Source organism: Polypterus senegalus, chromosome 14, assembly GCF_016835505.1.
Source record: "Polypterus senegalus isolate Bchr_013 chromosome 14, ASM1683550v1, whole genome shotgun sequence".
In the NCBI taxonomy this organism is placed as follows: Eukaryota; Metazoa; Chordata; class Cladistia; order Polypteriformes; family Polypteridae; genus Polypterus; species Polypterus senegalus.
The window spans coordinates 78,534,693-78,551,923 of NC_053167.1; the positions used below are offsets into that span (position 1 = coordinate 78,534,693).

The 17,231-nt window shown below is 40.5% G+C and overlaps 1 protein-coding gene across 4 annotated transcripts in view; it reads right to left on the reverse strand.

Moving 5' to 3' along the window:
- Window positions 1-10,014: 10,014 nt before the first annotated feature.
- swt1 (SWT1 RNA endoribonuclease homolog) overlaps window positions 10,015-17,231 on the reverse strand; it is a 121,301-nt gene continuing 114,084 nt past the window's right edge. For 3 of the 4 annotated variants that reach the window (XM_039735728.1, XM_039735730.1, XM_039735729.1), the window contains exon 20: window positions 10,015-16,808. In XM_039735728.1, the coding sequence (XP_039591662.1) occupies window positions 16,703-16,808 (106 nt within the window). In that variant the 3' untranslated portion in view covers window positions 10,015-16,702. The remainder of the gene's footprint in view (window positions 16,809-17,231) is intronic. The other variant, XM_039735731.1, reaches the window with a different exon arrangement.

The window sequence follows — 17,231 nt, forward strand, 5'->3', positions numbered from 1 at the left end:
CGTGGGAAGTTTGCGTACCATTTCGAGGCTCCTTTTGTACATACTAGCTTAATAGACGAGGACACTGGTCGGCTGTAGAAGATGTTGTGGCTAAATTTAGTGAAATTGTAAAACAGACTGACAAACAAGGAGCACGCACTGTGCATTGCCGCACCCACCCAATACTATCCACACGACAAACCAGATTAAGACCCGAGTGCAGCCATGCAGCCATACATCAGCGCCACACTAGTTCAGATGGAGTGGAACGGTGTGAGGTTTTTTTATGGTGGCTGGAGTGCCAATTCTGCCACCAGCCCCTAAGTTTTTCCCTGCAGGTTGGAGGGCCTACATGCAAGGGCGGATGCAGATTAACGCCATACCCAGGACGGAGCAATTGCAGGTTAAGGGCCGAGCAGAGCTGAGACCCTTTTGGCATGTTATGGGATTTGAACCGGCAACCTTCCGGCCTCAGAGCCACCACTCCGCCAATGATAGATAGATATTTTGTCCCCATGGGGAAATTTGGCAAGTATTACAAGTTCTAAATATGTACATTGTGACGTCGCTATTGAAGCTCGCCTCTAGGAGTAGAGTCCCCGTTACGACGGCCTCGACACCATAATGTACTTCCGATAACTCCGAGCTAAGCGCTAAGGGTCCACGCCGCCCCCACAGCCTACTTCTGATCCTGACCTCATTGACTTGATTATCTCAGCGATGTTTGTAGTGCTAGGGTGTTGTACCGTGTTAGCCATTATGAATGCAGAGAAAAGCCAAGCAAAATGACACCTTTTATTGGCTAACTAAAAGGATTACAATATGCAAGCTTTTCTTGCCTGAAGAAGGGGCCTGAGTTGCCTCGAAAGCTTACATACTGCAATCCTTTTAGTTAGCCAATAAAAGGAGTCATTTTGCTTGGCTTTTCTCAGCGATGTTTCAAAGCCTGTCGAGCAGATCGCGCAATCTTTCTTCTCTGTACCTGTAAAAAGCGCCCTGGGATGGCGTCCCCATGAGAGATGCCGTATAAAGAAAAGACACAGTAAACTGGGACACGGCCAGTCATTAGTACCTTTAGTTCACTTTAATGCTGGAACTACTAAGAGGGAAAGAAAAAAAAACACCATGTTGTGGCTGTGACGCATTAAGATCTCACCTTATTTGTTTAAAGCTATGCAAAGTCGAGCGCCAGCGAGCAGCAGCAGCAGCCTAAACTTGTCTTGGGCTGCACTCTGACAGCCTTTGGTTTTGCAAAACAAATCCCGCATATGCTCACCGGGGACACCTAGGGCGGGCGTCACTTCTGTTTGTTCTAATTTACCTGCGCAACAAAACCGATGAATCATCTAGAAGTACAGTCGCAATCCCACGTCTCAGGAAGCGATGTTAGGGCAGATATGATCCATCCGGTGTTCAAGCAACGTCAAATCAAATGGCTCACCAAAAAGACACAGACAAACACAATTTGAAGGCAGCTCATGATCAGCAAGAGCAAATGATCTGAGCAGAGACGCTCAGCTCACACCAGGCTGCGATTTTAGCAGGAAATGCTATTATATAGAATAAAATGGAAGGAAGGCATCTTGTTGATAACATTTGATAATATTTAGGAGAAGAGCTCTTCAGGTTTGCACGATTGCATCTGCTAGTCATGCAAAGGCAGCTTTTGTTACATAGCAGCAGGAGAAAGTCAAACGTACCTTAGGATGGGCCTGCTTTGGTGCTTTGTTTTGTGAAGTCTTATGAAGGCCAAACTAATTATCTGTCTGCAGTAACTGACTAACAGATGTACCCTGGTGTCCCCAGTTCATCAAATGACGTCATCCCCTTGGTGCTGCAGTTGTGCTACAAGCATGTGCTGGTCATGTAAAATCATTACCTGAATACATGGTAGGGCACTCAACAGCCATACTTAAGTAAAAGTGCAGATGTCCTTCTGAAAAGTTACTCCAGAAAAGGAAAAGTTGCTTCTACTCAAGGATTGTAAAGGTATCTGATATTAATTGCACTCAAATACAAGTAATGTAAGACCCCTCTCCATTTTATATCCATCCATCTCTCCATTTTGAAAACCCACTTTATCCAGAGAAGGGTCTCAGGGAAGCTGGAGCCCAACAAGCATCGGGCACAAGGCACAAAACATGCAAACCCTGGACATCACAAGGTGAGCAACGCACACACACAGACACACCAGCGGCTGCTGCAGCATCACCAACCCACCTATATGGACTGAGGCGAGGACATGTGAGGAGCAAAGCATCAGGGTACAAAGTAGGGATATGCAAACCCTGGACATCACAATGAGAGCTCACACACACACACACACACACACACACACACACACACACACATATGAGGCTTCACTCCAACCTCACCAATCCACCCACATGGACACAAAGAGAACATGCAAACTCCATGCAGGAAGCACACCATCAGACACAAAGCAAAAACAAAAAACATGCAAACCCTGAACATCACAAGGGGAGTAACAAAGACACACCTGAGGGGTCACTGCAACATCACCAACCCAGCTACATGAACACAGGGAGAACATGTGAAGAGCACATAAATGTTGTAACTCGCCTTGGACAAAGGTGTCAGCCAAATAAGCAAATGTAAATGAAACACACTAGCCCTACAAAGGGCACCAGCCCATCACAGCCTGAACACACATCAGGGCCGCTGCAGTGTCACCCATCTACCTACACAGACACAGAGAGAACATGCAAACTCCACTCATGGAGCACAGACCTGGCGCAAGGCAGGAACAACCAAACCCTGAACATCACGAGGTGAGCGTGCAGATACACGTGAGGGGCCACTGCAGCATCACCAGCCCACCTACATGGATACAGGAAGAACATACAAGGAACACGTAGGACTTGAAACCCAGTCTCTGTATTGCAAGGCAGCATCACTACCACTGCACCGCTGTGTGGCCCCCCAATTTTATATACAGTTATGGAAAGTTTTTACAAACAAATTCAGTCTACTATCTTTTTCTGCATAATTCACATTACCATCACTAAATTATGAGCCATGGAACTGAATATTGAAGTAGTGACATTCTGCCTCAATAGACATCTTAATAAATTAATAATGTTTGACATTTATATAACAAGTGCTTTCTCATAGTTAGTGGGGAGCCACTTCCACTACCACTAATGTGCCGCATCCACATGGATGATAGGGTGGCAGCCATCTTTGTGTCAGTACGTTCACCACACATTAGCTGTTACTGTAGGTTGTGAAGTGGTGATATAGATGGCCAATTAGTCAGGGGGTAATTAGGGGGCCAGAACGACTAGGCTGTGGTGGGCAATTTCATCCCGTTCTTTACAAAGGATGCCCAGGGATCTTTTATTAGTACAGAGAGTCAGGACCTCGGTTTCAAGTCTCATCTGAAGGACTGCGCCATTTGTACAGCACAGCGGGATCCACACACACCAACAGGTGAGCGTCCCCTGCTGTCCTCACCAACACCTCTTCTAGCAGCAACCCAAGCTTTTCCTTTATGATCTCCCATCCTAGCACTGGCCAGGCCTGCACATACTTAGCTTCAGGTGGAGGACCTCTTCTGAAGAGCGTGAGGTATGGATTTAATCCTAAATCTCTGGGAAAGGTGCCGGCTTCTTCCAATTTAAGAAAGAACTACCCGATCATCCATCTTCCAAACCCACTTTATCCTGAAAATCCCTTTGTGAATGAACTTACGTATTTTAAGTGTTCCCAGGCCCCAAGAATGACCCCCATTTTTGTATAAATAACACCAAACGACATGACAATTGACAGAATTAGTTCAATAACAACATTTGCTATCAAAACAACCCCTAATAATGTTTAATTAAGCTCTTTACTTAGACTTTACCATTTCTAGTTTCACATTCAAGTGACCACCCATTTGGTTTTTCTCGAGGCTTTCACGATCTGATGCCCAAGATAATGGAAGAAGATATGTGAGCAACTCACGTGAGTGAACCATAGCATGTGAACGCACCAGTGCACCTCGCTGCCCCCTGCAGGTCAGCCTAAACCATTCACCAGTGCCAGAATGCAGTGACATCAGCTGTGGAAATACCCGAGACTGAGACAGTGGGTCTCTAACGTTAAGCCCTGTCCTGTCACCCATGTGGATGATTGGGTGTTAGCATCGGTGGCACACATTTAAAAATGATCACAGATTCTTTGTACATGTCAATTTTCCTAAAGCAGGGAAACCTGTATTTTCAGTAATTGAGTAGCGCTTCTGTGGTGGGCTGGCGCCATGCCCAGGGTTTGTTTCTTGCACTGTGTTGGCTGGGATTGGCTCCAGCAGACCCCCGTGACCCTGTAGTTAGCATATAGCGGGTTGGATAATGAATGGATGGATGCTGCCCATCTAAGATGGGTTGAAATCTGAGTAACCAATGTAGACCTCAACGTTAACGTATGCAGTGCACCAAGCAATGGACATGTCTTTGTTACATGCCATTTGGTATGGGATTTGTAAAAGCAGCGTTAATGTTTGTGATGCGCCATCTCCTGGAATGACATTCACATCACAACTGGACGGACACACAGGTAGTTATTCTTTGAATGACATTCACATCACAACTGGACGGACACACTGGTACTTATTCTTTCTATTTAAGTGGAAGATTTGAGCACAATTAGTCTCATGGGGTCAGGCATCGTTTTCAAACGAGAATACACACCTGGAGAGAACCCGCTAAAAAGTGTGTAGTGGATAACAGCGAAACCCTGTGCTGCACAGGATATATGCACAGGGCTTCATCCTAAAACACCCAACCCCACTTTCTCCAGTCTGTGCATTTTAAACCACTGTTGGGGGGTCTCAGATAGAGAGCAAAAGATACTGGAGAGAGAGAGAAAAAAAAAGACTTGACGCTGACAGAAAATAAAAAGCTGAAACTGCCGTTATTCATTCAGGAGCTCATTAAGCACAAGGTAACTAAAGCTTAATAATTAAATTGCTCATTGTATTGAGTGCTGTGAAGGTGAAGACAGACAGACAGACAGACAGACAGAGTTGTAGTCCACGTTTGAGAAGTGCCTCTGCCTGCTATGATATTTTACTGTCATTTTAAATATTGCATCACTATATGACATAACAACAGCAAAGCCTATGAATATACGGTATAATGTGTTAAAACGCTGGGGCTATTTTGTCATGACATGTTAAAATGTCCAATTAGACAGTAATGTTAAATTTCCTTAATTATTTGTTTAAACGTGTAATCAGCAGCCTCATCTGCTGGTGTTATTATGCAGATTTACTGATTTGGGTGTCTTGAGTCCTAAAATCTGAATCTCCTGTGGCTCTTCACTATAAGCTCTCTTAACAGCAGCCCTTTTAACAGAGTATAACACATCGCGTTTACTTCAAATGCATTTTTTTCAGTCCATATTTTCATGAATATAGCTGCCAATTTTTCTTACATTGACTTTTCCACTATCTTTGTAAAACTGAATGAGAGAGAGCGCACACAACATCTGTGACGACATATCATTCCCATTTTCCATTCGTCCATTGATGCTGTTGAATGCCAATGAATGATCTGATGCTACAGAAAGATTTTCCCCTTGCGTTAGGTTATGTTTATTTTAAGACCGGGTTGTGTTTCGTTTTAAAACACTCAATGTGCTTTCTGCACACGTGACAAACATTTGCATGTCTAATTGGCTTTATTAGAGACTTTTTAACTGCCATAAACTGAAGTTTGCCATCCGTTAGACCAGATTTACAAGAGCACCTCTGATCTCTGCAGTCCAAAAATCACAGCCCTGACTTTGGGCACCACCTTCACGAGGCTTTGGATTGGCTTATAAATGTGACATGCAGTGAGCCGTCTATTTGTTCCCTCCCAGTTTTCATACAGTATTATACATCAGGCTTTAGCGACTCTATAGCACAACTGAACGGCTGGAAACAAGAGTAGGGAGAACATCAGGTAGGCAAATTCATGTAATTAAAATAAAGATCAGTATTTGAATACATTCTTGTTTATCATGGCACCGAATTCCACACTCTTTTATACACATAAGTTAGGAATTTCACTGTACTGTTATTACAACTGCATTCTGACAAATGTGCCCACGCATGGCTGGCGACACCTGGGTGGGCACTCTGGGGCCAGTGACCCCCCAATCATTATGATTATTAGTGCACAAAACCCCACGCCAATCCACTATGCACAGTAATAATTATTCATTTGAAACTCAAAGGTGACGCCCACTCCTTCGTCAATATAATCTACAGACCCCTCCCCTTCCACCATGGGGCTTATTATGGATTGCAGTGCGCTGAGATTCGAGGGGAGATCCCTCAGCTCCCCACTCAATTACAAAATTGTGAAAAATAGTCAACACATTGCAAGGAGGACCAAAACCTCAGAGTGTTGGGCATTACTTGTTTCCCCTTCAAGCACTGATTGTACACTAAAGAACAAAAAAGTACACTGAAGCTGGTCAGATGTAAAATGAATAATTTGCTTTTTCTTCAGTTTCCCTAGTGAGTTAGTGGATTGAAGTGAGGTGGGCACTTTCGAGTCTTAGCACGCACACACCACTCTGAAAGTGGTCAAGCCGTGTTCACGGGTGTCCCAAGTGTGAAAATTCTTTGAAAACCCAAAGTTAAACTTTTGCCCTCCGCAGGGTGCTTTCTGTGTTATTCACCTAGTGCTGTAGAAACTCTAAGTAAGAAACAATCTTACATTGTCTGCATGGCATAACATTCAGGAGCACCTGGAGACGTGGCTGCTTTGTAAATTGGAGCACTTTTTCATTTTCTAGTTACTTCATCCAAGAGTTTGTTATCACAATTTTGTTTTATGACATGCTCTTCAAAAGTGAGTCTTATACAAATAATATATATACTGTATATATATATATATATATATATATATATATATATATATACTGTATGTGTATATATATACACACTGTATGTGTATATATATATATATATTTTTAAAAACCATGCTTATATTAAGTTAAAAAGTGTACTAAAAAGTAAAAAATAAGTCTCTCATACATCACTTGTGTAATAAAAGGTGGGCGCTTTTGCTAAGATTTTAAGAAGTGTTTTTTGAATGTTGATTGAAAAGTGCCCACGCTTTTATTTTATGAGTGATGTATGAGAGACTTATTTTTTTAGTTTTTAGTATACTTTTTAACTTAATATAAGTGTGGTTTTTAAAAAGTTTTATATACTATATATATATATATATATATATATATATATATTATTTTCAACTTTTTAGTCTTGGGTTTGTTTTAGTAAAATTTTGTAAACAACATTTTAACACTTCCTTTAATATTTCTATCCATCGCTGGAGTGACCTATTGGTGAAATCTTTAACTATTCTTCATTTGAAAATTTAATTTCTTAATTAACATGGATTAATTGATCAATTCATGAAACTCATGTAAGTGTACAAAATTTCAAGTCATTTGGACAATAGGAAGTGGGTTAAATATTGATTACAAGGTTTGTACCAGACAACAAACAGGTGAACTTAAAATAAGCGTGGCAATAATAAAATAACAGTGAGAATGTAATTACATGCGTAAGTAGCATACAATGCCATTTTACAATATAATGTGGCTGAAGTTGCTTTCACAGACAGTAGATTTCAACTCAAGTGATGGCAATATTCATGTGCTATTGTTAGGTGTTGGATGTGGAGGGTCTGTGACTAACTATTGTTCAAATTTCTTAAAACATTACATTTTTCCAGGAAGTACTCATATGGTGTAATCTCAAGCTAAAATTGGTGCCTGCATCCAAGCATCATGGGACAGCAGATTATTTTGGTGCACTGCTGACAAATAATAGTCTCAAGAGAAATACTGAATCATTATAACCTTTACATAACGCAGCCATGAAGTTGTTTCTAGTGCAATGGAAATGTAGTTTAGTCAATGTAGGAATCTGGCTTTAAAACACATGCTGAAACCTCTATTTACCCCCATAAAAAATAGCTATGGAAGAAGAAGCCTAAAGAGTTACCAGGCCATCTTTCATATACTGTGTTTCTACATTACTTAAAGTTGCTTTAATTTTTCCCTTGAAGAAACATGAACATCGCGTCATCTGCTTCAGATTCAAGGAGCTGTAGAAGTGAGCTGCTGTGACTGAAGTTCACACGAGACACCAGGCAGCCATAGAGACAAGTGTGGGATGCGGCTGCAACCAAAGTTAGACTGCTAGCATACAAGACCTACCTCTGAATTCTGGTTCAGTCGATGACAGTGATTAATAAGAAAAGAATGTCATTATTAGTAAATTGAATGCATACTTGCACATCTCACAGCCCAATTCCTTATACAGGTGCATCTCAACAAATTAGAATGTCATCGAAAAGTTAACTTATTTCAGTAATTCAATTCAAAAAGTGAAACTCGTATATTATATAGATTCATTATACACAGAGTGATATATTTCAAGTGTTTAGTTCTATTCATTTTGCTGATTATGGCTTACATTTAATGAAGACTCAAAATTCAGTATCTCAGAAAATTAGATTATTACATAAGATCACTACAAAAATCATGTTTAATACAGAAATGTTGGCCTACTGAAAAGTATGTCCATGTACACACTCAATCCTTGGTTGGGGCTCCTTTTGCATGAATTACTGCATCAATGTGGCGTGGCATGGAGGCATTTAGCCTGTGGCACTGCTGAGGAGTTATTGAAGCCCAGGATGCTTTGATAGCGGCCTTCAGCTCGTCTGCATTGTTCAGCCTGGTGTCTCTCATCTTCCTCTTGACAATACCCTATAGATTCACTATGAGGTTTAGGTCAGGCGAGTCGGTTGGCCAATCAAGCACAGTGATACCATGGTCATCAAACCAAGTATTGGTACTTTTGGCAGTGCGGGTAGGTGCCAGGTCCTGCTGGAAAATGAAATCAGCATTTACATAAAGCTTGTCAGCCGAGGGAAGCATGAAGTGCTCTAAAATTTCCTGGTAGATGGCTGTGCTGACTTTGGACTTGATAAAACACAGTGGGCCAACACCAGCAGATGACATGGCTCCCCAGATCATCACTGACTGTGGAAACTTTACACTGGACCTCAAGCAACTTGGATTCTGTGCCTCTCCACTCTTCCTCCAGACTCTGGGACCTTGATTTCCAAATGCAAAATTTACTTTCATTTGAAAAGAGGACTTTGGACTACAGAGTAACAGTCCAGTCCATTTTCTCCTTAGCCCAGGTAAGACAGTTGTACCTCATGTTGCGGATACGTCTGTGTGTGGTGGCTCTTGAAGCATGGACTCCAGCTACAGCCTTATGAATCCCCCCCAAAATCTTGAATGGGCTGTGCTTCACAAACCTCTCAAGGCTGCGGTTATCCCTGTTGCTTGTGCGCCTTTGTCTGCCACATTTTTTCCTTCCACTCAACTTTCCATTAATATGCTTGGATACTGCACTCTGTGAACAGCCAGCTTCTTTAGCAATGACCTGTTGTGGCTTCTTCTCCTTGTGGAGGGTGTCAATGACTGTCTTCTGGACAACTGTCAAGTCAGCAGTCTTCCTCTGTGATTGTGTAGCCTACTGAACCAGACTTAGAGACCATTTAAAGGCTCAGGACACCTTTGCATGTGTTTTGGGTTAATTAGCTGAGTGGAGTGGGACACTAGGAGTCTACAATATTGAACTTTATCACAATATTACAATTTTCTGAGATAGTGAATTTTGTGTTTTCATTAGCTATAAGCCATAATCAGCAAAATGAAAAGAAATAAACACTTTTAATATATCGCTCTGTGTGTAATGAATCTATATATGAGTTTCACTTTTGAATTACTGAAATGAATTCACTTTTCAATGATATTCTAATTTATTGAGATGCACCTGTATGCTTAATACTCAGTATCCCGCCCCATACCATATCCTGCAGCGAAGTGTATTTGCTTCAGCCTCTGCATGCACAACTGCAGGCGTTTCAATGTTTTCCCATCAGGACCGGTTGTCAATTGCTTTAAAGATAAAATGTGCAAGTTAAAGTAACAGCAGTCAAGTCTAAGTTGAAACAGTAAACTAATTTGTAATTGAAGTTGCACAGGTTTCCCAGTTCAGACAGACAAGTTTACAAATTTGTCAAAGCTTTTCAAAGGGGGATTTTTAAATTTCAAAAATGTTTACAACAGAGTATTAAGATATCCCCAAAAAACTAAACTGTCTAAGAAAGATCCTTGAAGAATAAATGGTGCCAAATTTCAACAAAACTGGTCCACATGGAGCAGAGTTGACAGACAGACAACTGAAGTTGGTGCTTTTCACATGATATACAAATGCAGCTACAAATCTGATGTCTGTAATATTTTGATTAGACAAGCGTTATTGAAGTGAGCAGATGCCTATTTTTTGTTTTTTGCTCCTAGACTCGGATTGGGTATATGGCATATCATAAATGCGCCTTGCCTCAAGTGGTATTATTTAAAGGGACAGAAACCAACTATGGGTGGAATGCCAGTTTATTTAAGGTCACTCTCATGAATACCAGTGTAGTTTTGTGTTGAATCAATCAGGTGGAGGTGGGAGAAAAACTGGATTACAGCAAGAAAGCCTCACATAGGCACATGGAGAACAGGCAACTTTTATAAAGATCATGTCCACACTAGATTTTTAACTCAGTATGGCACCCCTTCATGTAGTATGGAAACAACATTCTTAGTAGGACTTGACTGAACCATTTCCATCTCTTGAAATTCTTCCAAATGGATATTTTTGAGTTGCTTTGCTCTCTTCATCAAATGGTACCTCCATAAGTGAAGCTCACCTTATTATTTCAACTACAGGTATATGCTAACTCAAATGGAATACACTAGCTTGTTGTGTCCTGTGATGGACTGGTATGTGGTATCCTGCCCAGGGTTGACTGCTTCTTTGCACCCTGTTTTGTCAGCCTTGGCTCAGTCTCACTGCAACCATGAGTTGAGTAATTCGGTTGAGAGAAGATGAATGTGATGGAAAAGTAGAGAATGTTCCACTATTCTGGTTTCCATTCACATCCTTAAGATAGATGAATGATGTTATTTAGAGAATGGGCAAACCATTCTTAAAAATGAGAGACCATTAATAAACACTAATCATGTCAGCAAAGGAAGACAAACATAGGTGAAATGCTGGAAAAACCATCACAGCCACAGCCTCCACAATACAGGACAAAGGCTCAGAACCACCATCCACAAGACAACATCATGATGGAAACTTCTGACACTAAATAAATGGCTTGGCAAAACATACCCAAAGAGTAAAACAAGATGGGTCACCGTGTCACATCCGTCATGCAACATGGAAAAGAACACACAGAGTGGCTGCTACTAATATGCTCTTCATGCAACCCAAACCCAAACTATGCATAGGTCTGACCACAGCAGAAGACGAATATGTCCCGCATTAGCATGGAGGCCTCAAAACAGAAGACGCAACAGCTCACCAGTCAAGGCCAAGGAAAACCACAGATAACAAACCATAACCACAATCCACCATGATTTTGCAGTTCACTGGGACTCGGGCCACATCACAATATCTGACACTGCACTGCAGCCTCAAAATCAATAACTAAGCTAAGATAAATCGAAATTCTAAAAACTTCTTTGCCAAAAACCACCGGTTGTCAAGAATTTAGCCTGAAAAATTCAACAGCTGGGTGACGGATATAGACATGCTCATCAGATCATTGTAGAAGACTCTTTAGTTGCTAGTCTGTATTGTTTTCTCATGTTGAACTATTAAAGTACAACTTTAGTTATAATTATGAACTTCCTCAAATAAAACTCCACAAATAGAACGCATAAGATCCTTTCTAACTATACATGGTTTGGTTACACGCTCATAGAAAGAGAATAGAGAACCATGTATCTGGGACATCACACAAATCACTGACAAGAAAATCCACCCTTGTTTAGAGGGAACTGATGTGATGAATGGGTTGCCCACAGCTGGCATACACCCTAGAACCCGGGTCATTGATAGTCATCAAACCATGATGGACTAGGGAGAATGAGGGCACACATAACAACAACGGTTGGTGCAAAGGTGCATTTCATTCTCAAACAAAGTGTTCAAAACAATGAAGAAAAGTGCAGTGCTTCATGAATAAATAACTTAAAAAGACAAAGTCCATAAATTCGGTGCTGAGTGAGGAACTTAAAATCAAAATAAATAATCCCATAAAATCAAAGGTAAAAATAGGAAGAATAGACCTTTTAAAATCATCTGTCTAGCGCGCTCTCTCTCTCTCTCTGATCTCTCTCCATTCACCCATCTCCTGGGTATGCTTAACAGTGCCAAGATCCTGGTCCATGCGGTCCTTCGACTCTTGTTCTGGCTACAATCCCTAGGCATCACCCAACTCAGTCTTTCCTACATCATGGTGTCTACTGGATCCTTATGGGGTCCTCCTCATCCCCCAATCCAGACCACCTGTCCACTGCCATCTGCCCAGAAGCAATGAACTCGGCTCCATTTTCCCTACACCAATTTCGGCATTCATGGGATATCTAGGAGCCCCAGAACTGCTTGTGCTCTCCAAGGTACAGCAGAAGTGATCCAGTACACCCATGGAGCAACCCTTAACCTCTCCACAATGGGGGTTTCCTTGACCACTTCACCATCATCGACTGACACTAACTCCCAACCAATTCTGCTCTCCCATTACTTTCTCAATTAATTTCCTCCTTTCCAGACTCTCCCACAGGCTCTCAATTCAAATTCGTGGAATGGCAATGTGGAACAGCCAAATTAAATAAGCAAACAGCTCACCTCCACACCAAACACCCTGCAGCTGCCTAACTCCACAACCGCACACACCCACGAAATCCGAGCCTGAACACACAGTCACACAAACTGCCATGGACCCCTAGCGTGCTTTATCACAACTGAAAAATGTAAATTAGCATAGAAGAGCTGATTCTCTGTTCAATTTATGTTTCCTTGTGCTCATCAAGTCTATTCAAACTAAATTATTTGGTATTATGTCTTTGTCAAATAGCTGGAAACTTCAACCCACAGAAAGAAAGCAAAAGTAGCCTCATTACTGGCCCTGCATAATGTGAAGTTGACAATGTATTTAATAATAAAACACACACACAATTACCTACACCTTAAGATGCTCAGTTTGAGTGTGAGTGAGCCCTATGATGGGACAGGTGTCATGTTCATGGTGGCAGCTGAGATAGCCTTCACTGTTCATAACTGTGCAAAAAAAAAAAAAAAGGATTGAGGAAATGCATGGCTGGCTGAATGAAATAAAAATAACAAACAAGGAAGAATAATAAAGAGTAAGAATACAAAAAAACAAACATCTCCCTGTGTAACTGTGCTGTACTGGAAGTCTGTGATGCAGTTACCCTGCATAAGTACATCTCTGGGCTGACAACACCGAGCCACACACTGCATTCCTTTGCTGCTCTCTCATATGATGATAAAAACGCCTTTCTCTTGCCAAAGTGTCTGGAGACTTGTTTTAGTATAAACTAATCACAGCAATCACCACGATAATTTGAAACAAACATAGGTTTCATCAACAATTGTTTTTAGAACAGGGGCCATTGCTTGATTTTTAATAAGGAGTGTATAAAATAAGAAAAAAAAAGTCTTTGAACAAGCAAGGATATGAAACATTAGAGAAACCACATCATATCACGTGATGGAAATGTTTTAACAAATATACTGTAAACAAAGTGTTCTTTCTCTCAGTGTGAGAATGCACCATGATGACTGGCTCGAGAGAAGATTTTTCTGTCCATTTCACTCAGACGCAGGAGGTGGAGCATAGCCATCTGTTCACTCTTAGTTTCATCTCTTGTAGCTATGCACTGCAACTTAAAGAGGCGCAGGCCAACTTGCTCTTCCAGTATTAATAGCCTACTCTCAGCGGACAAAAGGTTTCAAACATTTACACTAACTTTTTCTGTGATACACTGTATCATAAAACGTCAGAGATGGACTGGTGCCCTGTCTAGGTTTAGGACTAGTTCTCAAATTTCATCTTATGCTGCCAGGAAAAGTCCACTTACAGCCTAGACTTCGAAGGATTAACAATGCCTTACTATACGTCCATAGAACACACACTGAACAGAAACAAAGCCTATGACAAAATCCAACACACTGAGCAAAAGAAAGCCACTTAGTAGTCAAGACTGTATTTCACTAGAATGACTCCTGTCCTCCTAGAGGAGACATTCAGTTATGCCAATATTGTTGAGGCTTACAAAGCTAAGTACTTACATTAAATGTTTAAAACCAAAAGTGAGGATAACTAAATTATGGCCTGTAGGTCCTGTTTTGATACTGCAGGATCATTGCCTACATACAGATTGAAGTACATCTGCCACTCTGTATCCTACACAGACCTGGACACCTATGGTTTTTGAGTGGTGGACTCTTCCACTAATAGTGCCAAGACTCTGAAATGCATAAGAACCTACCCTAATCAGATACGGTGGATGAATAGTGAAGTTTGCCTAGAGCTATAGGAATGTGATGCTACTTTTAGCTCTGGCACTACAAAGGTTCATCCAGAGTTAAATTTATGGAGGGACAACTGAAAATCAAACGTGACCACAAATTGCAAACTGAGGAGCACTTTTATAACAATTCTAACCCTCAACACATGTGGCAGGGCATCAAGGATATTACAGTCTACAAATTAAACAACACTGCTTTCCCTACCAGCTACGTGTTCCTTCCCAATGAGCATAACAGCTTCTATGCTCATTCTAATCAGGCCAATAAATCAATACCCATTAAAACTGGGCACATTCAACGCCCCCCCCAAATGACTACTAACATCTTCCACTCTCCACCACCGATGTATGTACTGCACTGAGAAAGGTGAATAACGCAGATGGCCCTAATGGTGTCCCTGGTCCTGTGCTCTGAACTTGGGTGGAGTAGCAGGTAGGTGTCTTCTCTGGCATTTTCAATCTGTCCTCAGGCCACGCTGTTGTTCTAACTACTCTCAAGATTACAATTATAGTACTGGTGACTAAGCAATCCACTGCAATGATCTTTAATGACCTCCACCCAGTTTTATTCTTCTCCATCACTATAAATTGCATTAAGATGTTAAGTCTTCATTCATTTTAAAGCATGAATACTCTTCACAATGAAAGCCTATCCATTTGCAGATTATCCAACTAAACAAACTGTTTTATGGCACTTAACACAGTCCTGACCCACCTGGACAACAGTGACACCTACAGTATGTGAGGATGTTATTCATTGACTTTAGTATGGCATTTAATACTATCATCATCTCCAAGGTGAATACATGGCTCAGTGAATTTGGCTTTAAACATCACCCTCTTTAAATGGATACTGGACTTCGTTCTTCATCATCTGAATATGGTCAGTTAAGTAAGACAACTACACTTTGTCCCTACACTCTTGTGTTTCACAGGGCTTTGTGATGAGCCCGCTACTCTACTCCATTTTCACTTATGACTTAGTCCTCATACATTACATCTAAATATCCAATTCAGGATCAAAGGGTACCAGAATCCATCTTGGGCAACAGCAGGAAGCTTTAATAAGCCCTAGTATAATTGCTGGGAAACCCCACACACTCAGTAACACAAAGAGCAATGTAGATCCAAGTTTTTGGAACCTGGGAAGAAGGTCTAGAGTAAGCATTAGGTCAAGTTTAGAGAAGTTATAAATGTTCCGTCGTTGTTTCACCCACTTTTGGTTATCATTTTGAATAAAGAACTAGGAAAGTAAAAACATCAAAAGTTATAATCCTTGAAAAAATTATATAAAACTGAAACTGTAGGAAGTGCCGAGAGGCAGAAAGCATTTAAAGATGAGATGCCAGCCACACTCACAAGTGATTAAAAGGTATATCAGCTGGGAGAAAATCAGGGTCCAAGTTCTGTGTAGCTGCTGTTCACATGTAGATCTCAAAGCAGAAAATTTAGCCCTCATTTATATCCAACAACAACTTACTGCACAATGTTGGGCATGCCAATGATAATGATGGTAGGGATAATTAATTTTACATCACATATCATGTTGAAGGTGATTTCATTATGAAACCATCTGCTCCTGTCATTATAAGATTTATTTAAAGAAACCTATTTACACTGTAAAACACGCTGTACTTGGGAGGAAAACAGGTAAAAGCACCTTTGTAAAACCATTATAATTTCATTTGGAAAAAAGCAAATATTTAGATTTTCCATATGTACTCTGGCCATAAAAGACTATCTGAATACACCAGATGAATTTCTGCTTTCTATATAAGCTAACTTAAAACAAATGGCAAACATTTGTTACTTAACCTGCTTTTGTACAGGTTTCTTCAGACTCTGAATATTTAAAAGGCTTTGATATTTATTATAGTTTTACAAGATATTTTTTGCAAAATATGAATATAAAAAAGCAAAGTCAATTTTGCTGTACACCAAATAATTGCTAATAATAAGGCATAGTGTTGTACTGAATAAATGAACCTCAAATAAAATTGGAATGAAAATTAAACTGGAACTGGGTGCTGTTTCAAAAACATGCCTTAGATCTTAACATTCTGAGTGTTCTTCCCCTCCCCTATTTTATATCTGCCAAAAAAAAAACTGTAAAAAGGAGCTTTAAAAGCAACTCTGTGTTATAATTGCATAGCATCAGCAAATACACTATTGTGTATTTAATATGCTTCACAAAGTGGAAGACCTTTAAACCTTCTCAAATGATACATTTTAATTAGGCTTATATCCAGCCCATGTTCCTGGCTTCTGTACAGATTGCTGTGTTGCATCGTTCCAGATTATAGCTCAGCTCTGCTAACTGATTTTTCCCCACTTCCAGCTTCTTTCTGGGAAAAAAAAAGAAAAAAAAAAACATTACATAACTACTGCCACATCATGAATGCCAAGTCTTTTAAGACAACACTAAGCTTCCATCCTACCAGAATACAAGAACTCCACTGGAAATAAAACTGCCATACCGTATCTTTTTAAAGTAAGCACAGCACAAATGAATAAGATGCAATTTGCCAGTCATAATAGAAACTAAAGGAAATGCATGTGGCCTACAATAAAAATAAAATTTCCTTCTTGACTATAGAAATGAAATTGCTGGATATTGATAGTGAGAATTTTTCATTGTCATTGACTCCAGATGTCTTATGTGGCATTCGTGGCTTCAAAAAGTAATTTTTTATAATAAAATAGTGTTTATGTTTTTCTTGTCAACAGGTTTTTTTAGGTTATTCAAACAGCCTTTGAAGTGTGAATTT